This window comes from Falco biarmicus, chromosome 7 (genome assembly GCF_023638135.1).
Source record: "Falco biarmicus isolate bFalBia1 chromosome 7, bFalBia1.pri, whole genome shotgun sequence".
NCBI lineage: Eukaryota > Metazoa > Chordata > Aves > Falconiformes > Falconidae > Falco > Falco biarmicus.
Genome location: NC_079294.1, coordinates 61,720,179 through 61,741,867, shown reverse-complemented (window position 1 = coordinate 61,741,867; position 21,689 = coordinate 61,720,179). Strand labels below are relative to the sequence as shown.

General features: G+C 47.2%; 1 protein-coding gene across 1 annotated transcript in view; it reads left to right on the top strand.

Annotated features, from left to right (window-relative positions):
• ACAN (aggrecan) overlaps positions 1-21,689 on the top strand; it is a 50,678-nt gene that overhangs the window by 9,138 nt on the left and 19,851 nt on the right. The window contains exons 2-11 of the mRNA XM_056347473.1: positions 13,335-13,411; positions 13,950-14,321; positions 15,629-15,803; positions 16,350-16,477; positions 17,045-17,338; positions 19,111-19,623; positions 20,133-20,307; positions 20,730-20,857; positions 20,971-21,264; positions 21,425-21,619. Coding sequence (XP_056203448.1) covers positions 13,342-13,411; positions 13,950-14,321; positions 15,629-15,803; positions 16,350-16,477; positions 17,045-17,338; positions 19,111-19,623; positions 20,133-20,307; positions 20,730-20,857; positions 20,971-21,264; positions 21,425-21,619 — 2,344 coding nt within the window. The 5' untranslated portion in view covers positions 13,335-13,341. The remainder of the gene's footprint in view (positions 1-13,334; positions 13,412-13,949; positions 14,322-15,628; positions 15,804-16,349; positions 16,478-17,044; positions 17,339-19,110; positions 19,624-20,132; positions 20,308-20,729; positions 20,858-20,970; positions 21,265-21,424; positions 21,620-21,689) is intronic.

The following is a 21,689-nucleotide window of genomic DNA, read 5'->3' as shown; positions in this document are numbered from 1 at the left end:
ATCTCCTCTGTCAATGCCAGAGCGTATTTGCAGGTTTGAAACACTTTGCTAGGCAGTTTATTTTGCCTACAAGGGGATCTGTATTGATGCCTTTCTGTTCCCCAAAAATGTGGGTGCTGTTGGTTTTAAACTGTTCCACATACCTCTGGAAAAACATTTTCTCTTGCCCTTACAGAACACTTCACCAAATGCTGGACAACGTTTTGGCACTTTCCCTCAACCACATCTCATACATAGGAATTTTTTTGCTTCTCAGAAAACTTTGTATTCCCATCTAATTGCTGCTTTGGTTTCCTCCATACCTCGCTTTCCGTTTTTGAAGGTATGACATATGGACTTTGCTTAGCAAACTGGAGATTTGGGCTTAGCAGCAGTGGCTCTCCAAACGTTTGTGGCTTATATTAAGGTTAAATTTCTTTCCCTTTACAGGCTATACCTCACAGAATCATTTTATATTTTATGTAAGAGCCTTGCTTTTATTCAGGATTGCCGTGGTGTCTCCAGATTGGCATTTTTGCTCTCTAGGCTTAGTCACCAGCATACTTTCTAGACTGCAAGATCTTGAAGGCAGAGACTGTTGTCTGCCTGTGCTGGGGTAATTCAGTGGCGCCCTGAGATCTGAGCTGTAACAGAAGGATTATTGATATGCATTCATTGACCCTAGCCTGAAACTAATTTTGGGGAGGCTAATTGTCTTCATCTTGCTCTCTCTTTCAATTTCACATCATCACAGTTGCTTCCTAAGTAATACCACACCTAAGCCCATTTATAAATTCATGTATATGTAAACATAAAGCTATATATATACACAACATACATTCAGGTCAAAAAGTTTGGCTGTTTTTCAAGCGCAGTGATTCTGTTCTTCAGGCAAGGTTCACCATGTGTTTGAAGAGAATAGACCTTTTGGTGTGGGCAGAGTTTTGTGAATCCATTGAGGTCTCCTTTAGAAAAAAGCAGAGGGCTGTGACTGAGTTTTAAATTGAACAATGGGTCTCATATAATTAAAAATGTATCCTTTCACATTTGTTCCTTGTTTCAGAAGGTGTTTGTTTGAAAGGTTTTCTTAGGGAAGTTTTGGACTGACCCAAAATGGAAATCTCAGCCAGGGAACTGAAACCCTTCTGCCAATTATTCCCTCTCCTATGCTGGGGGTCCCGTTAACTTTTCTGCTGGTGGATGACCACATCACCCAGAAACTGACATCCACCTTCATGGAGGGGCTAGAAGAGGACAATTTTCTTGGACATCTTCTCCATCACCTTGCTCCTTTGCTTCCAGTTCCCTGCCAGTCTCATAAAGTAGGACTTAAAGCTTTTGAGGTCTCTGATGGATGGGTTTTCTCTGTGGCAAACCCAAACCAAGCTTGTTTAGCCGTGAACTATTTTGTCATTATCTTCTTTCTTGTCATTTTTTGTTTTCGGTGTACAATTTGGCTTGGTTCAAAAGCAGCACTATAGTAGAAAAAAAACAAGAGGAAGATTTATTTTCTGCCTAGAGTCCCCTTTTGTTTCTTCACAAGAAGAAAAGAACAGGCTGAACCAAAGGCAGGAATTACTGTTTGGATAAAGTGACTTGACAAGTGAATAGGAGCGGTGGAAAAGTGTCCATGCCCAAAGGGACTGCCCCTAGCAAGGAGAGCACTACATCCTTCAGGGTTCCCAACATGGCGAAATCCCCTCGGAACGACTGGTGCAGGACAGGGCAGCTGACTGTGCTTTGAGGTACCTCCGTCCCTCAAAAGGAATAGAGCAACATTAAAATAAACAGGGAACCTATTGACTGAGCCAGTTAAGTTGAATTAAAGACACACTGTGTGTCTTGGCTAGGAGGGAAGAGGGCACTGCATGCCAGAATGTGAATGGTTTGAGCACACAAAAAAAGGAAGGAATTGTACAGGCATGCAGAACTACCAGGTGCCATGAGATGGGTACTGGTTGGAGCAGTGACTGGGAACGAATGTAAAGGAAAAACCTGACAGAAGAGATAGCCTGGTGAGATTTTAACAGGGCCTTAAAGCCTCCACACCCTTACAGGAAAGCCCTTGACCTGTACAGCCAGCCAATAGCCGTGGACACTGCCCCTGCTCAGCACCCACCTGCTGCGTGACTTGGACCCTGGAAGGGAGGCAAGGGGGGAGAGTGTTGTCCATGGTCCACATAAACTTCCACCACTGCTAAAACCGTTAAGAGGGGGACAAAATGGGCTGGGAGAGCTGGTTTGGGAGGAAATGAGAGGAGACAGCAAACTATTCTCCTGCTGTCACACATGAGGCAGTTTCAAGGGGTACAGTGCCCAGCCATTGATTAAACTTTCCTAGAACCAGAGAGGGGAGTGAAAAGCTGCTTCTCTTTCTTAATCCTTCCTGTACCATTCAACCTCCTAGATTAGTACAAGTTGGCATGGCTGTTTTGTGCTCAGTATAGTTGTCAGAGGTTTGTTGGCAGAGGAAATTGAGAAGCAGGAGAGTCTTCCTAAACACAGCCAAGGCAGCAAAACCCTCATTACAGTCTGAATGTGCAGTCTGTGGTCTCTGTTTATACTGTGTGCCCCCTCCATAAACTGGAAGGCAAAGCCAGCCCAGTGCCTCCAGAACTGAGGTTCATCATAGCAGTCCCAGACAGCAGAAAACTTGATGAAAACCTACTCCAACATTATGGTAAAGACCCTTCTTCAGACACCAGGGTAAGTGAGATCCGTCAGCAGCAGTAGCAAAACCCACTCTTGCATTAAGGCTGGGGGTCCACATAGCTGCCAGAAAAAATATCTGAAGTCCTAGTGACTAGAGGCTTGAGAGGAAAAGCTCTTTTGCTCCTAGGAGGCTCTCTCTGCTTGCAGGCACAAGAAGTGCATGTGAACATTTGATACGCATGCGCCTTTCTAAGGAGTCACAAATAGTTTGAGCACCAGGAAACAGGAGAAAATAGTAATCCCTTGCTTCTCCACTGAAAATGCCAGTGATCTGCTCAGTAGGAAAAGATGGTTCCCCATCTTCTGGGGTTATGAAGAAAAAAAAAGTGAGAGATTGGTAGATTTCAAATCTTGTAGATTTTTTTTTATGGCATGTAGTAACACTCACTTGAACTACTGGCATTACCTCCTGAACAGCACATAGCAGGATGTCCCCCACTTTTCCCGGCAGTAGCCAGAAAGCTCCAGGCCCTTTCCCATGGCGTTTGCCCTTTTGTCTTCCAGGTCATCTCAAAGGGAGGATCGAGTCGAGATCCACCTTCCTAACAAAACTAAACTGTGCGTGTCTTGAATTTATGAGACAGGAAATCTACTTGGGAGGAAAGCTAGGGCTGAAACAGCCTCATTTCAGTAAATCTAAGCACAGTGTTTACACAATGTCTGGAATTAATGCAGAGAAAACTTTCAGGTGCCAACTTTGGAAAGAGAAAATGGGGAGCAAAAAGAGGCAGATACTGAGACTGTGATGAAGCTGGAAGCTCTTCCTCCAGGTTGGATAGAAGCTTGCTTTTACTGCTGTTCAGCACCAGCAGTAGGCTATACTTGGTAATGCAAAGGCCAGATAGGATGTGATTACTCACCTATCTCTTTTGTGTCCAAGCTGTGACAGTATAAGGGTGTTTAGTATTACCGTCTGTGTGTATTCCCAGCATGGACCACCTCACCAAAGACCATCGTGCAGCATGATGCACTTAGCATATCAGTAGAAGGTATGCTTAGCAAGAGGCTGCTGCAGCCTTTGTGTCTTATTAAGAGATGTTTATTACATGAAGGGACAGTAGTGCAAGCTGAGGCTAGGCGCAATATTACACGTGACTGATACCAACCAGAAATGTGGTCACACTGCATGTCATTAGCGTGACCCAAGTGTGCGGTTGTTACTGAGGCCCTACAGCCAGGCACGTGGTCTTGTGGCTCCCACCTTGAATCTCCTAAGTGTGTTGTGCTTCCAAGCTAGCATGAGCTTTGTCTACCTGGAACACAGCAAGAAAGATCGTTACCATGGTGTAGCTGACAGGGACCAGCTTCATGATGTCTCTTCCAGTCCTGCCCAGTGCCTTGTTAGGTGAACTTCCACATCACCTTTCTTAGCAGCACATATGTCACATACAAGGCAATTTTGGGTAGCAGAGTATTAACAGATACCAGATGTAGGCATTAACTAGCAAAGTCAGTGAAGACTTAGGACTATGTGCCTATGGATTCTGTATTAAAACATGGTTTCAAAGGCGTTACGGATTTCTGGAAAACCAGGTTTCTGAAGGGCTGAACTGGGTCAGAGCAGAAGGGAAGCTAGGCAGAAGATATCCATGAATCTTCTGCCAGCATAAAAGCACTGCAGAGATTTGCTTCTCTGCAGTCACATTCACATCTTGTTCTGTAGCCAGAGGGGGACATTTTCTCAATTTTAAGGCTGCTTTTTCAAGGCTCTCTTTGCACAAATGAGGGTTCAGCCTACTCAAGTGAAAAGTCAAATTCTGCACAAGTGAAAATCCCCAGGGCAGCCTGTGCATCATTCTCACACTCCAGCAGAGTAATGGGCCAACCCCTACCTGGGGCAAGCAGCTGCTGCCAGTCAGCTGAGCGTCACCCATCCCACACTAGCTCTCTCGGCATCTGCAGAGGACCTACCTGCCTGTTTAGCTGATGTGTGCTTGGAGCAGGTAGTCATATGGTGATCTAGAGAAGCCTTGCCAAGCTAATGCAAGAAGGGTTTTCCAGGTCCCTCAGTCTTTTCTTTCTCCTGCTCTGTACTGGGCTTAGGTAGCTCAGATCCCACGTGCACAGAAACAACAGCTTTTGTATTTCTCAGTGGGTTTTATAGTGAGCCAGGGCATTTAAATGGAAAGAGTTGTCACTGCAAGGGCTTGTTCTTGACTTCCTTGGATCATGGCCCAGGCTGCCATCTTCACACTTGTCATCCAGGGAGGATGTGGTTTCTCTTCTTTTGTGTTTTGGTGGGGTTTCTTCCTTCATCTAGGGAACCTTCGCTCAAGGCTGACAGCAGCTCCAGAAAACAAGTGTAGATTGTTACTTTCTTTCCCTGGGATATAATTGTTTACCTGCTGCTTGCTACCAAAGAAGGGTGATGGGTGATTGTCATTCCCAGAGACAGCATATCTTGGAGGAAAGAGATTTCCAAGTTTCATTGCTTCTCTGTAAATTAAATTCTTCCTTCCTGTCCCAAGCAAAAGGATAAATCCCAATTACACCCAACTGTTTTGCATGAAAAATAGGCTATAAGGAGGCTTTATAAAGTGCATAATCACCCTCCCATCTCTAAAAATTAGATGTCTAATAGTGCTCCAGGCTCCCTTACTAGCTGACAGAGAAATGGCTGAGCCACTCTCAACCAAGACACCTATTTCACAAGGAGATGAATTGCTCTTTAGAAGTTTCTTTTTCTCCCCTTGGAGCAGAGAGGATTTTGAGTGCGAGCTTCAGCTAGTCTCAAAGGCTCATTGTTCCCTTGAATTTAGAAGCTCTAGGGGCCGTTTGAATGTGGCTCTTGCTTTCCATATTGAGCAGACACTCAGAGCCATGGCAGCTCAGGACTTGGTGCTGATCCCTCACCTTGCATGAAAGGCTGCAGCTGCCATCTGCTTGCCTTAATGGACATATTACAACTTCTTTGTCCTTGAAAGCTAGGAAAATTGCTGGGGTATGTGTTGCCCATGACAGACGTTCTGGTTTTCCTGCAAGGGAGCTAGTTTTGGGGTGGCCAATGGTATGTGTTTCTGCTGTCCTGGAACCTGTGTTTAGCTTGCTTCTGATGAAGGGCGGGGGGGGGGGTGGGGGTGGGGAGCACAGAGAGAAGAAAAAAAAGGGAGAAATGCTGCTGAAGTTCATGGAGGTGTAATGTAAACCCAGTGTAAGTCAGGGGAGAATGAAAGCCATTCTGTGGTAGATACCAGAAAAGGGATAAGAGCTTATAAAGCTTTTTGTGTTCAGTACGACATTTGTTCCAGACCATACAACTGAGCTTGGATCACTAACTGAACCTGGCATATAACTGTTTAGGTTTTGCTAAGATTTCCTGTGGCATCTTGCTTGTTGAAAGCATGTCCATACATCCTCAGGTATTTGGGCTTTTCCTGTCATGTATGTGCAATATAATTAGATAAACAGTCAAATTATAACAGACTGCAACTCTTTTACTGAAAGAAAAGTCATAAAGACACTGAAAATGGTACAGCATAGAAACAAAATTACAAGTCCAGTCAACTTTGGTTCTTTGTGGAGGAGGACAAAGAGGAGCTCTGGACCATAGGTTAGGGCTGAAGGGCACACTCATGCCATCACCAGGGTGTATTAGCAGAGCTCTGTCTGACCGTGTTCATGCCTGCAGTAGCAAGGGGTGCTTGAGGATGGGAGCCAGCTGAGGCTTGAGGTGAAACCTGACATTATTCCTAGTCCTCAATAAATGTTCTCTGTTTTGTGCCTTGTGCACTACGAATGCCTCGGTGCTGTCAGTTTGTCATCTCCTGTAGTAATCCAGGCAGCCAATGCTGCAAGACTGTCAGCGTGTAGAGGACTACATGCCTCGATGACAAAATATCTGAGCAGTTACTGCCATGCGTCTTTCTGATAGGGGAAGAAAGGACTTTATTGTTCCAGAGATGGTTTCAGAAGCAGAGCAGGCAGGAGCAGCATCCAAGCTGCTCTGTACATAAAGACTGTACTCTCAGAATGGTTTGGAAACCAGACAGAATGGAATATTTCTTCTATTTTCTTTACAGCTGAAAAAACATGAAAAATCACAGGAGTGCATTTATTGCCATATTTCAGTTCCAAAGTTTGCCTTATTTAAAAAAAGAAGAAGAAGAAATAAAACTGGTTTTGCCCACCCCCTTCACTTTTCCCCCCCCCCTCTTCCTTCCCTCCCATTTCCTGGATCAGGCTGAGGTTTTTAACAGAAAAGCTCTCAGTCCTGCACAGAGGCTAGGAACATGCAGAGGGACAATAAAGTGTTTGTTCATAGAGATCACAGAGGAACGGTCTGTAGTTTTACACAGGAGAGGAGAAACCACCGTTTGACTCCAACACCTACAAGGGCATGGGACAGGCTGTTTAAACACACGTGAGAACCTTCCTAATGTCCCTGCTGGATGATGGTGTCTCCTCAGACCTCTTCAAACTTTTGGTGCCCATGTTGGTACTGAAAATAATAGTGCTGAAATAAGGCTGGATGGAGGCGACCATGTGTCCTAGAGAAACTAAGGTCTGTTCCCTGATGGGGAATAAACTGGAGGTGGAAAACTAGTTGAAGAGAGAGACTCCAAGACTAAATGAGTAGTGCTGGTTTTGACTCTTGTTCAGGAGCCTCTTTATATCCACAGTTTTAAAGGAAATATTGTCTTTGGAAATACCTTTATGGCCAGGCATATCTTCTAGGTAATGAGTGGCATTTTATTAGCTGCCAGAAAAAATATGTAAGTGAATTAAAGGTCTTCCAAAACTGAGAAACAAGGATGCTTAAAATGACCCATCCACCCCCATCCAAAAAAAAAAAAAATTAAAAAAAAAGACAACAGCAGGATTAAGGGTGATGAAAATAAATTTAATTGCAGCAAGGGTGATTAACATGGTCTGGAACAAGTAAAGGCCACAGGAGAAACTGCAGATGGGACTCAATTAAAATAGACTAGAACAGAAAATGCTTTCCAGCAAGCAAACACGTTAGACTGGGCTGCAAATGGGCCATCTGGCTATTTTCCACTGTACAGTCTTACTGTGTAGGCACTTTGTTGGACTTTCACTGTGGTGACTTTTCCTTTTCTTGCTCCCTCCAGATTCTTCAGTCGTTTGAAAGCCTGGGGACAGGGTTGGAAGAGCAAGGGATTAAACCTGTCTGTATATATGTACACACTTCCCTCCACACACACTTAGATTCTCAAATAAACATATTTATATGCAGCCAATTTAGGACAGTCTGCACACAACCTGATACAGAAGCACAGCCTTAGGTATGAAATAAAGCTGCAATAAACTGCAGTGAAAAGGACAGTTGTTCTCTGGGGTGGAGAGCTCCTGAGCCTACCAGCATTTCCCAACTCTGCCTTTTTTGGAAAGGCAAGAGCTTTCCCTGAATTCTTCCTGGCCCAGACTGAATTGGAGAGGGTGTCTCGGTCACTGGTTAGAGAAGGTAGGATGGCTGAGATTTTTGTGGCAGTTTGGTTGGATTCTTGTTCCTCCAGCCTGCTCGGTACCCTGCACAGCGACAGTTATTCTGATGCAGAGGCATAGCCGTGTCCTTGTGTAACTTGTCCTACCTTCTCCTCTCTTCTGGCCACAAAAGCCGCCTACCCCAGCTGTTCTCCCAGCAAGCACAAATGGAGTTTTGCAAGAAAGCAGTCTGCAGGGCTGGAAGGTTTAGGACCTTGCAGAAAGCACAGCGTGATGACTGCTGCTTGTGTGTAGGTCTCTGTGCTGCAAGAACTAGTCCGTCCCTTCCAGTGCTCTCCACTAGAACTTGGACAGTCCTCTCTGAGTGGTCATCCTACAAACAGATCCACCAAAGTGTCTGCAGAGCTTCTTCCCTTCAAGATGACTTTTTCTGCTAGAAGATAAGGACCCTGCAACTGAATTGGTGTTTGTCAGCAGTGATCTGGTAGCTACGATGTGTTCAGTAGCTCGTCTTTTTCTAGTAGCCAGGCTGCCTCAATGATTTTTCAAAAAGGTAGTCAAATGAAGTTATCTCCAGAGGCCTGTGTTATGATATATATGGTAGGGGCATTGCCTGTATCCCCAACATGTTGCTCAGGTCCACCTCTCTCCTTAGCCATCTAGCTACATTGGGGGCCAATCAATAAGATGCTGACCAGGGGACATTCCTGCCACTGCTTAGTCTGCTCCAGGCTTTACTCTGCTTTTACTCAGTCGTGTAGCTCAGGCACTTCCTTATCGATGAAAACTTTTCCTCTATGCCAGATCCCATCTCAGCAAACACACACTGCTTTCTCACACGTGCTGAACTGTACCTTCATGCTCCATGGGCACAGCTCATTCAATCTGAGCCCAGGCCTCTGCAGAGACAACATCCACACTTGAGCTAATCACCCTTCTCTGCTCTGACAGTCAGTGGAGAGGAAGCATCAGTTTTGAGGAGTGTGCTATATAATCTGGTTTAGATGTTGCTTTAGAATGAGAGGAGCAACCTCCCCAGATCCCTTGGCTAGACAGACCAGGTTTCCATCACCTATGTCTACATCTCCTCAGACAGACCTCCGTCTTTATTTACTTCCAGAATGGCTCCTTCAAGCAGCTGTTTGCTGATTACCATGTGCTTGGACATCCCACTAGAAACAACACAGAGCAGACATATTGCAGCATGGAATCACTGCTGTAACAACAGGACATTAATCAAAGGCATTCCCAGCACAGTGAATCCCAACCAGACCTGTGCTCAGACTCAGGGCTGGATCTCTTTGGCACGCTGAAGGGGAATGAAATATGGAGATCAACATTGCAAACAGCACCCTGAGGAGTAGATTGGGTTTCTTACTGGCAGGGAAGCAACTCTTTCACAGAATACACCCAAAACATTGTTACTGTGATTTGTTTAACTACTACTCACAAGGAAAACCCATTGCCTCTGGGTTTCTGTAAGGTGAGGGTGGGGTTTTTCTCCATAACTAAACCAAACTGCAAAGAAACTGCTGGTCCCAGCTATTATCATATGAGGCTCTTTTCCTTTGTGAAAGATCAACATAAAGCTTGAATAAGACTAGGAGTACATGAGCTTGTCTTAGCTTTTAGGACAAAGTGCATTTCCTCTTTTTGGGGCATTTTGTTCTGTGATGTCTAACTGATGGACAGATGAACCTGCTCTCTTCCTACCCATTGCCAATGTAACACAGAAATAACAACTGCATGTGACTCAGAACAATACCGGTTTGCTGTAGGCACAGACCCTAAAAGTCTTTTCAGCCAGCCAGCTCCCGTTATATTTAAGCACCTCTGTTTCCATGCTCTAGGATGTTTCTGTTCCTTAGTAGGTAATCCGGGTCTAAAGCTGCCTGCCTCTCCTGGCTGAGCTTATCTCCTGACACTCAGGGCTGTTCAGCTTACTTGGATCCTGGCAAAATGCAGAGGCAGCTGAAATTTACCTGTTCTAAGGAGCCTGGAGAAGTAAGAGATTTTATTTAGTGCTCAAGTGAGTATCTTGGCTAAAAACTTAGTTACTAATAGCTAGAAAAGTATTCTCTACCTGAATCCCCTCCAAGTGCCTTCTGCCCAGGAGGGTCCACCCCTGCTCCCAGGACTCACCTGATCTTTGCTTTCCTATTTCTCCTTTTATTCAGAGGGTGAGAATGGAGGGTATCCACCGGAATGGCAGCTTTGAGATGGTGCAAGTAGAAATAATCTGAGCTCACCCCACAACCTCATTTCACAGAGACAGTTCTCACTTGATGTCAGGCTGGTCCCTAGTGAAAGCAGTGACCTACTTTAGAAGGGCTCTGGATGCACAGACTCAGAGTTATTTGTTCTTGTAGGAAGCTTTCCTCTAACTAAACAAGAATATGCTTCAAAGAGTGGACTTCGGTTTCCCCCCAAAGCTTAAAGATACACCAAAACACAGAAGCTGTGTCTGCTTCAAGTTTTCTGCAGTGCCTCATGTGTTACAGACTGGTCTGTAATCTGGAGATGTTCCCCAAAAGGTTAAGCCCTTTTCCTTCTCCCCTGAATCCCTCTCTCCCTACCTGACACGGCCATGGGATGCCTCGCCTGTGCGGGCTTCAGGCATGGCTGGCTGAGACTGAGCAGGGAAGGGGGTTAATTTTACAGGATGCCTTTTTGCCTTAGATCCTACAAGACACGTAAAAAATGTGTGCGATATCCATAAACATGATTCTTTGTACTGCCTAGAGCCAGGCAAGATGAATAATACAAGACCAGAGATCGAAACATTGATACATTCGTATTCATGAATTTTAATGTCAGAAGGGACCATCCTGTTTGTTTTAGTGTCAGATAATGGCAGTAGCTCTCCTGAGTGACTGCTTTCTAGGACACAACATCCCACTGTCAGGCATGCTCTGCATCCCTTCTATAATTTTATATTTGATTCTATTGAAATACAGACTATTTGGAAACACATTGGATCTAATACTGACCCCTGCAGATGCCCATTAGAAATATCTCCTTCAACGTCAGTGTCCGTCAATGGCTCCTTTTAGAGACCTGCCAGCTAAGCTTCTGCTAAGCCATTTCAATGTATGTACTACTGGCATTACAGATCTTCGTATCATGGAACCCTGTGAAAGTCAGACCTTATCAAATTCTAATTACATTATGTTACAACCATGCAGGCACCTTTATCAGACAAACTTAGAATCGTGCCAGCTAATAAAATCAAGTTTGGAAGCACCTGTTTCATATACAAGTGCCTCAACTAAGATTATTACACCTATTCTTCAGTGATTAATGAACGGAAGTCTGTATCAGATTTTCCATTATTTTGCCTGGAATTTATGTCAATCAAACTAGCATGTATCTATGAGGCTTATCGCTGTATATCTTGGCTGACTATTGGCACAGCACTTCGGTATTTGGGACCTGCCCCAGTGCTCCAGCACAGATTATAAATGAACATCAGTGGGCCAGCAATTTACTCAGCCAGCTTTTTAAGGACTCTTGTGTATGGCTGTTTAGCCAAGCTGATTTCAGACTGTTTATCCATAGCAGATGGTGTTTCCAATTCTCCTTGCTTACTGATGAGCAGAAGGCACTTCATTGCCCCCCACCACCCATCCTATGGGCACATCCCCGTGCCATCATCCAGGTACTGACTGCCAAACACTTTGACATCTTCTGCAGCATGGCAGATGACTTGGTACTGGCCATCAGCAGAGGGAAATGGCGAAGTCAACTGTCATGCTGCAGAGAGGTTCATAATACATTGCTTGTGCAGATATCATTCCTAACCAGAGAGACACTCAAACATATGTGCAACTCCACGGTTTCTCCCTGAGCTTGGCACTTACCTGAAATTTTTTTCCCACACCCAGAAGAAATTGAGACATGTCCATTTGATCTTGTTCAGCCATACAGCTGCAAACACGAGCCTTCATGCTTCTCTGCTGATGTGTTCCAGCCCTACTCTGTCCTATTTTCCACCAGTATGGTTGTCTCTGTTAACTAAAGATTTCACAAAGATAAGTTTTTCTGATGTGTCAGGTTGAAATTAATGGAGGTCCACTTTTTCATAAGTGAAAGGCTAATGCTGGACTGTAGAGGATAAGGTTTATTTTTGGCCTTTTCTTGTGCCAGTGAGGGTATTTAATGAACTTTCCTGCAAGGTCAATAGGTATATGCTCAGAATGTTCCGTTAACATTAACATAACTCCGTTAACAGGAGTTAAACAGACAATATTTGGGCAGGTGACCTCAAAGGAAACACCAGTGATTCAGTAGGTGTGGTCCTTCCTTCTGAGTCAGTCCTGAAATGTGGTGCCAAATGATGCTGTGTTGCCAGAGAACATGGGTTTTATTTGAAATATTAAAACCAACTTGAATATATGTGGCTATTTGATATCCCATGGTATTATACTGGATGATAATCCAGACAGGATTAATTTGCTTGGCTTCCCTATATTGCTTCTGCCATTCAGTGTCAGTATGATGCTCTTTTCCTTTCCTAAAGCTTTCAGAAGTAGCAGGTTGCTCTGACTAATTGAGGGACCCCAGGAAGATATTTTTAGGGTGGAGTTTAGATGCCCAGAATTGTATCCTGTGGATTTCTTGTATCAGTTCAGGATCCATTTACAGTTAAGGTTATGTATGCTGGCAATGCAAGTCTATTGGACCAAAGCGTTGTAACCTCTGGGTTTTTCACCATGTAGAGGGCAGGTTTCCCTTCAGAGCATTTTGTGGTATACAAAATGCATCCAACCATCTGGCCTGAGAGCCAGTGCTGGCTTGGATGGGGGATGCTGGTGAGGGGCAGCTCCTGCTCCGAGACAAAGGCTTAGTGGACGTGATGGTCCCTCTTCAGTAAATACATAGTAAGCGTGAAGATCTTTTGTAAAATTGTCTTTCTGCTCCACAGGTAAGATTGAATCACAAGAGAGAGAATGGGACAGCAATATAATAAGTGATCAATAGTAACATTTCTGTCTGATGTACATAGCAGAGCATCTTGTTTATTTGTCTTATGGACAATTCAGGAAATGATTCCTGAAGCAAGAGGCACTTTGAGACAGCATCCTTCCCCAAGGACTGGCTTTCACCACCAGCCACATGTAGGAGGTTTAAGGGGTGGCTGAAAGCATTGCACTGCCTCACAGCAGCATCCACAGCTTTCGGCTCCCTATGAACATACACCTGTCATAAATCGTTTCTCCCTGTGTTGTTTCTTGCAGGTAAACTATGACCACTTTACTATTAGTGTTTGTGTGTTTGCGAGTCATCACTGCAGCCACCGCTGTGGAGCTCTCAGGTACGTGCCCTAGGGTGTGGGAAAGTGGGACTGAGCAATGTGCTGCACTCTGGTCCCATCTCCCGATATGTGCAGCTGACAGAAATAAGTGTACATAAGATCTGCTCTGTGTATGCACAGGGCTCCTCTATTTGGATGGATGCTATGCCATAACCTCTCACTGTTCTTGGGGAGCCAGGGAGATAGCTCTAGGCAAAAGCAGATTTATGAGGAAACTAAGGGAATTTCAGCATTCCCCATTTTAAACCCGATCAGGTGTGATCCTACAGCATGGGCAGCAGCTACACGGCAGTAGACCCCTTCATTCCCACACCCAGCCCTAGTCCAAACCCAAAAGCAACCACGGCACAAAGGTCATGGTTGTAACTTCCCTTTCGGCCAGTCATTTTCAGCAGACTAGACCAAAAAGCGTATGTATGTCCGGATATGCAGGTACAAGTTTGCAAAGCAGATATAGGCATTGGAGCATACGGAAGCACTGGATATTTTGGATTAAATGTGTTGTTGACGTGACCATTGCTTTGTTTGGGAACTGCAGACAGAAGTGATGGCCTGGAAGTCAAGATACCTGAGCAGTCTCCCCTGCTTGTTGTCCTGGGAAGCTCCCTGAACATCCCCTGTTACTTCAACATCCCAGAGGAACAGGACACCAGTGCTCTGCTGACCCCACGGATCAAATGGAGCAAGCTCTCAAACGGCACCGAAGTTGTCTTGCTAGTGGCCACCGGTGGGAAAATCCGGCTCAACACCGAATACAGGGAGGCGATCTCTTTGCCCAATTACCCTGCCATCCCCACTGATGCCACTTTGGAAATCAAGGCGCTGAGATCCAACCACACTGGGATTTATCGCTGTGAAGTGATGTACGGGATTGAGGACAGACAAGACTCAATAGAGGTCCTAGTGAAAGGTGAGATCCTGCCCTTGCTCTTTCCTCTCAAGATTTGCTGCCTGCCCTGGGCAGAAGGGAAAAAGAAATATATGGGCAGAGAAGGTACTGCTGTCCCTGCAGGCATAAACCCTTTCAGCCAGGTCACAGAGAAGGCAATGGGCAGGCAAGCAGAAGCCATCAGCCAAGCATTTATTTTAGCAGGCTAGGACCAGACTAAACAAACCAGTAAAATGACTCATGGCAGAATATACAGCAATAAAACGACTCTTCTGGCAGAGGTGACTTACAGAGACAGCAAGACGACATCCTTGGCAGGAGGTGGTACTGGATATGCTGGGCTATTGCTCAGAGGGATGAAGCTGGAACAGGGCTGTTACAAGACCTTTTATTTCTCCCAAACATTTTAGGAGATGGGATGCCCTCAGCTGGAGAATTGGTCTGTTCTGGAAAAACTTTCCCTGTTGTCTTGCAAAGCCCATCCTAGTAATAGGTGGATAAAATAACAAGTTTCCTACAACCTTTATCTTTATCCTGGTTTCTGCATTCAGTGTAGGACAGGGAGACAGCTTCCACTACAACAGTTAACCACCGTGTCTCTGCTGCTCACGTGCGCTGGAATACATATCTGACAGTGGAGGCTGGGAGCCCTCTCATTGCCTCCTGCTGAATTTCCCACTTGACATAAAGCCTGCTCATGCCAGACCAGAGTGTACCAATAGCCATCCTTTATAAAGATCCCCTTCAACAAAAAAATACAACTTAGATTTGCAGCAGATCTGGAGGTGTTAAGTATATTTGCATCTTGTTAAGGTTTCCTGGGTGTTTGTACAGTGATTGACACTCTGCACCCTTGGTCCTGAGCAGGACCTTGCGAGGTGGCAGCTTTCAAACCTTCACAGCAGCACAGTCCTTGTTCTGCCCCACTGGCTGGTTTCTGAACCATGCATTCAAAATGCTGCGCAAAGCTGTATCAGGGAAGTACTGAGTTCTGATGGTGATATAGCTCTGTGTTCTGGGTGATGGGTTTCCTTCCACTGTTCACACTGCTGTTCAGGTACTGGCCTTTAATGCCCCGTGACTTTGTTACAGCACCATGGGAGAGCAGTTGCTCTCCTAGGTCACCAGTGTGTCCCAAAAGGTCCTGCGAAAGGAGCCCACCAAGTCATGCTTGGCTTGAGATGCTCAAACACAGACAATCAGCATAAATAGTTCATTGTTTCTGGTCGACATGTAGTATCTGTTCTTTGAATCCATCACTTCTTTGGAAGGCAAGGGGCTAGTTGCTCTGTAGTAGACGTGTGAATGACAGCCATTGTGTTTTCCAGGCATCGTATTCCACTACAGAGCAATCTCCACAAGGTACACCTTGAACTTCGAGAAAGCAAAGCAGGCCTGTATCCAGAACAGTGCTGTCATTGCTACTCCGGAGCAGCTGCAAGCTGCCTATGAGGATGGGTACGAGCAGTGTGATGCTGGCTGGCTGGCTGATCAGACTGTCAGGTAATGAACGGTGGAGGGGAAAGGAAAGCCACAGCAGGGTCATTAGGGAAAGGCTTCTGTAATGAAGCCACTGACCAAAAACGATTGAGAAACAGTTGTGAAATAGCAGCTGTTGTAATTGCTGGCGTGCAGAGGGAGGTGGTGGATTGCAAGCCATTTTCTGCCAGGGGAATCTATAGCAGGAAAGCAGAGTGACCACTGCCTTCCTCAGCTGGTAGTGACAGCTGAGTAGACAATGGTTTAATCCTGATCCTTCGTCCTCTTTAAACAAAACATGCTATGCCAAAATGCACAAGTGTGTCTCAACTGTACCAAGCTGTGTATCCCTCACAAGGGCAACTTGGCCTGATGTCTTTGGCTGGTGCTCCCAGGGACGTGCTGTGCTCAGGACCATCAGAGGGAGGGCAGGACAGCAGATCACCTTTCCCCATAACCCAGGAAAAGGCATAAATCATCACACTGCACAGTGCTCCACAGCCCCCTTCCAGCCTCACTGCGGCTGCCGGGGTCCTGGCCCCCTCTCTTTACGCTTCCTTTCTCCCCCAGGTACCCCATCCACTGGCCCCGGGAGCGCTGCTATGGCGACAAGGATGAATTTCCAGGAGTGAGGACCTATGGTGTCCGTGAGCCAGATGAAACTTACGATGTTTACTGCTATGCAGAGCAAATGCAAGGTGATTTGGGGCTTTTATTGTTACTAGACAAAGAAACAGCCAAAGCTCTGATCATGCCTAGACTGAACAATGGTAAATACAAAGGCAAAGGGACTAGAGGCAAGACAGGTTGAAGATGGAAAAGCACATACCCCAGCAAAGCTAGATGTTCTCTACAGTCTCTTTGTCAGACCTTGGACAATTTTAATGTCAAATGACTAATGCAGTACAGAGGGTGGAGTCCGTCTAACCTCCACAAAAGTCCGTGCCATCCTGCAAGTCGCTGGTCACCCATTAGAGGGTGTGACATTCAGAGGTGTCCATCACCCGTGCTTATGAGAAGGATCCATTGAAATATCCAGCACATTAGAACTGAAATTGTCTTTTATCTTCCTCTTGCCCTGTGACTCCAGTAAGACTCCCTGTCTCTCGTCTGTATAGGTGGTCACCAACATGGGGATGCAGTTCAGCTGTAATGTGCAAGACTTTTCATCTTATCCAGACTTTCAGGAGCGGGAAGGGGAGAGAAAGGGAATGGGGGTTGAATTCTACAGCTAATTCCTGTGCTAACGGATGGTGTGCTTGCAGGTGAAGTCTTCTATGCCACCGCCCCCGAGAAGTTCACCTTCCAAGAAGCTTTTGACAAATGCCGCAGCTTGGGAGCTCGTTTGGCTACCACGGGAGAGCTGTACCTGGCCTGGAAGGACGGCATGGACATGTGCAGCGCGGGCTGGCTGGCTGATCGCAGCGTCCGCTACCCCATTTCCAGAGCACGGCCCAACTGCGGAGGAAACCTGGTGGGCGTGCGGACAGTGTACCTGTACGTCAACCAGACGGGGTACCCTCACCCCGACTCTCGCTACGATGCCATCTGCTATAGTGGTGAGTGTGTCAGGGCTGCGGGACTAAGCAATGTGTCTCTACACATCAGCAAGCAGGAGCTCCCTGGCCAGAGCTGACCTCTTGCTTATTTATTTATTTTTATTTTTCAAATGGTCGGGGAAAGTGGGTTTGGCAAAGGACTTAGTCCCCTGCTCATGTTCAGGTAGGAAGCAGATCCAGAAAGTGCACAGATGCCTGACCTGTATGGGGGGGCTCTGCGGAGGTGGATGTGACACAGCCCTCTTCTCTCCAGTCCTCCCACACTTTCCAGCTTTGGCAGCTCTCCTGGAGACATGGAGCAGAGCTCAGGTGCTTCATGTACAAGACTTTGAATGCTAGAGATGGAAAAGAAGGAAAAAGAGAACAGGCCTGACCCTGAAAATGTGTATAGTGATATAATGTGCTGTGGTACAGACACATGCCTGAGTTTCCATGCTGGGATAAATCAGAGGCCGCAACAGTCTCTGACAGACAGAAATGGAGCAAAATCACACCTAGGAAGTTGAAAGCAGTCCAGCTACTCCCCTTTTCTTCTAACTGCACATTTTTCTCTGCAGCAAGAAGAGGGCAAAGCACAGTGGTATATGGTCTATTCAGGGCAACCAGAGGCTAACATTCAAATAGGATTGCCATCTTTTTAAAAAAATAGTATTTTAAAGTATGTTTCGAAACCCCTTTGATACAGACCTATCATGCCCAGATGCATGCATGATCAGTGTGTCAGGAGCCTCTGTAAAACCTCCCAGACACCTTGGAGGTATCCAGCTACGTGGCCAAACTAAAGATTGGTCCACCAAGCCACAGACTTCTGGTTATCTCAGGGTATGCATCTGAAACTGCTGAGCACAGCCAGCCCCTGTCTGAGCATCTCTATCTAATTTTCTGAATCCCTTGGGAGCTGAGAGTTACTGGCTAAAATGAGCTAGCAGGAAAATGGGATTGGAAATAAATAGAGCAGGGAAAGTGGTATTAGGGAAAAAAGCCTGATAGTGTCTCATTATCTCTTCCTCCCCAGCCAAGACCTGCCTTGCTGCGTACTCAAGACATCCCATCCCTCCCTCACCTGGCCAGTTCTGGTTCATGCTGCTCTTTTAACTACCATCCTTGCTGTAGGCTGACCTGCTCAGTGGCATGTTGAGCATGTTCTGCTACAGCCAAGGGATGTGGCTTGAGCAGAAAAGTGATCTGGGAGGGGAAAGGTGGGAGTTATTTGAATGTATCTGGTACAGCAAGTGGCTTTGGCTGTCCCGGAGACGAGCTTAGCATGCTTAGATGTGATGAACTCTTAAGTCATCACCTGGGCAGAGCAGAAGGAGATGGTGATCCTGGTAAGACTTCATGTACTGAGTGTGGGGATCCAGTTGTCTTTCTCCCATGGCTCAGACCTGCTGTGGAGGTTACCCACGCTCCCCTCCTTCCCTCCGGCCACCTTAAATTCCTTGTAGCAGGCACTAGAGGTCAGTGCAGACTTGGATATGGGCAAGGTGTTCCCGGGAAGGAGAGCTGGGAGAGCAGGGAGAGTCCTCTGATTTATCAGCTGTGAAGCATGCGGTGGCTCGTTGCCTCTAACTCATTAACGTGCCCTCCATCCTGAGGTGATAGAAAGCCATCACGGAGGAAGGAAAGCCATTTCTTTTACCAGACTGTCATGATGTTCCTGCTCCTCTTTGAGCAAGCAAACACCCAGCATCTTCTCAGAGACAGCACCAGCACAGCACACCTTGCTAGACTGACCACGTCCTCTCTGATTGCTGCTTTGTCTCCTGATGCAGGGGAGGATGTTGAGACTTTGGTCCCAGGGCAGTTCATCGACGAGACGGGAAGCGAGCTGGGCAGCGCTTTCACTGTCCAGACCGTCACCCAGACAGAAGTGGAGCTACCTCTGCCACGCAATGCCACGGAGGAGGAGGCCCGCGGCAGCATCGCCACCCTGGAGCCCATTGAGATCACCTCCACTGCCACAGAGCTGTATGAGGGCTTCACTGTCCTGCCCGATCTCTTTGCCACCGGTGTCACAGTAGAGACAACTGCCCCAGAGGAGGAGAACATGACCAGGGGGGATGTCACAGCAGTGTGGGCTGTACCTGAAGAGGTCACCACCATAGCCTTAGACACTGCCATCACCACCGAAACAGCAGAGGTGAGCTCAGTGGAAGAGGTCGTGGGGGTGACTGCCACACCAGGACTAGAGTCTGCTTCAGCATTCACAGTGGAAGATCAGCTTGTGCAAGCAACGGCAGCCCCCGGTGTTGGTCTCCTCCCTGAGCAGCCCATCTCCCCCACGGGTAAGTCACCAGAACTCTGAGAAGCCTGAAGATCAGTTTCTCCTAGAGGTAACCTTTCAGCTGAAAACAGCTTGAGCTTCTGCTGTCGCAGAGGGCATCCAGGCCCCTGGAGGTGTGCAGGTCTGTTTGGGGTCACAGGCAGGCGGAGTACCTTGACTATGGTAGGACAGGAGGGGTGAGGAGGAGGCTGTGGGCCACCCCATCATGTGCTGAAAAGAGCTCAGCTGGCTGACACTTGGGATTGCAGTGGTCCTACTCTGCACTCCCATGTGCATCTGCCTCTGGGGAAGGGGAAAGTCAAGGTAGGAAGATCCTAGAGGAGGGCTGAAGAGATCCCCAGAACATCACCCTTGATGGCAGCAGAGCTCAATGAATGAGGCATCTCCATCAAAGTGGGCCTGACAGGCACTGGTCCTTGCACAATTATTGGGAAGACCCTTTCTGGTCATGCATCTCGGTGGATGAGGGGTCCCATATCTGCTGTTTCACCATGGCTTCTCTTCTCCCAGGTGTGGTGTTTCACTACCGTGCCGCCACCAGTAGATACGCCTTCTCCTTTGTCCAAGCCCAGCAGGCTTGCCTGGAGAACAGCGCAGTTATAGCCACTCCGGAACAGCTCCAGGCTGCCTACGAGGCTGGCTTTGACCAGTGCGATGCCGGCTGGCTGCGGGACCAGACAGTCAGGTAAAACTACATTGACTTGGGGAAGACACCTCTCAAAATGACTATTCAGCCACCAAACTGAGGCTGTACTCTGGGCTGTCCTGCTGCTCTGCTCATCAGCATCTAAAGCTTTGCTGATCTAAGGTTGTCTCCAGGCCACAATACCAAGTGGCCGATAGACCTGTTCTTTTTAACCTGTCCTACCTGTTTCCTAACCTGTGTATACACCCTGCAGCAGTGAGCTCCCCTGCCATGTTGGAAAAGTAGAGGAAAGTTGGTGTTCGTTGCCCCGAGCTGTAAGTGGACTTGTTTCCAAGTCATGCTGGGGACTCCGAGCACCTCTGATGGTGAAGTGTTCATGTCCTACTCCCAAGTACACTGAGGTTCTCCAGTCCGGGGTACATAAGGCTGACCTTGGGTTACCTCCTCTCTTCTTTTGGTAGGTATCCCATTGTGACTCCCCGAAGTAACTGCATAGGAGACAAACAGGGCTCTCCAGGTGTGCGGTCGTACGGCATGCGGCCAGCCTCGGAGACCTACGATGTGTACTGCTACATCAACAGGCTCAAGGGTATGTTCTCCCCCTTCCTCTGGGCATGGTTGTGGAGCAAAACTGTGCTTCACACCTCCACGTGCAAAGGTGGGATGCAGGGACTCATGCCTGTTTTCTCTCCCGTCCCTCAGGCGAGGTGTTCTTCGCAACCCAGCCAGAGCAGTTCACCTTCCCAGAAGCTCAGCAGTACTGTGAGACCCAAAACGCCACACTGGCCTCTGTTGGCCAACTCCACGCCGCCTGGAAGCAGGGCCTGGACAGATGCTACGCTGGCTGGTTAGCCGACGGCAGCCTCCGCTATCCCATCGTGAGCCCCCGTCCCGCCTGCGGGGGGGATGCGCCTGGCGTGAGAACCGTCTATCAGCACCACAACCAGACAGGCTTCCCCGACCCACTGTCCCGGCACCATGCCTTCTGCTTCAGAGGTACCCTCCCGCTCCTTGCAGGGCATGTAGACCTGTATCCTCGGGGAAAGGGGTTTTACGAGGGAGGACGGGCATCAGGGTGTCGGTTTGGGCAAAGCACTTCACCAGCATCTTGGACTGTAAATTTTTGGAAACTCCCTCCAACACCTTTCTGTTCCAGCTCTGCCACCTGTGGAAGAGGAGGGGGTTACCTCATTCTTTGAAGAAGATGTGCTGGCAACCCAGTTAATCCCTGGAGTGGAGGGGGTACCCTCCGGGGAGGAGGTGACCGCGGAGACAGAGTTTGCCACTCAACCTGAGAATCAGACAGCCTGGGGGACAGAGGTCTTTCCAACCGATGTGTTGCTGCTCTCAGGTGGGTCAGAGCTTCCCTGTCTCCTGGGTCATGCTTAGCTGGCATCGTAGGGTGGGGAAACTACCAAAAT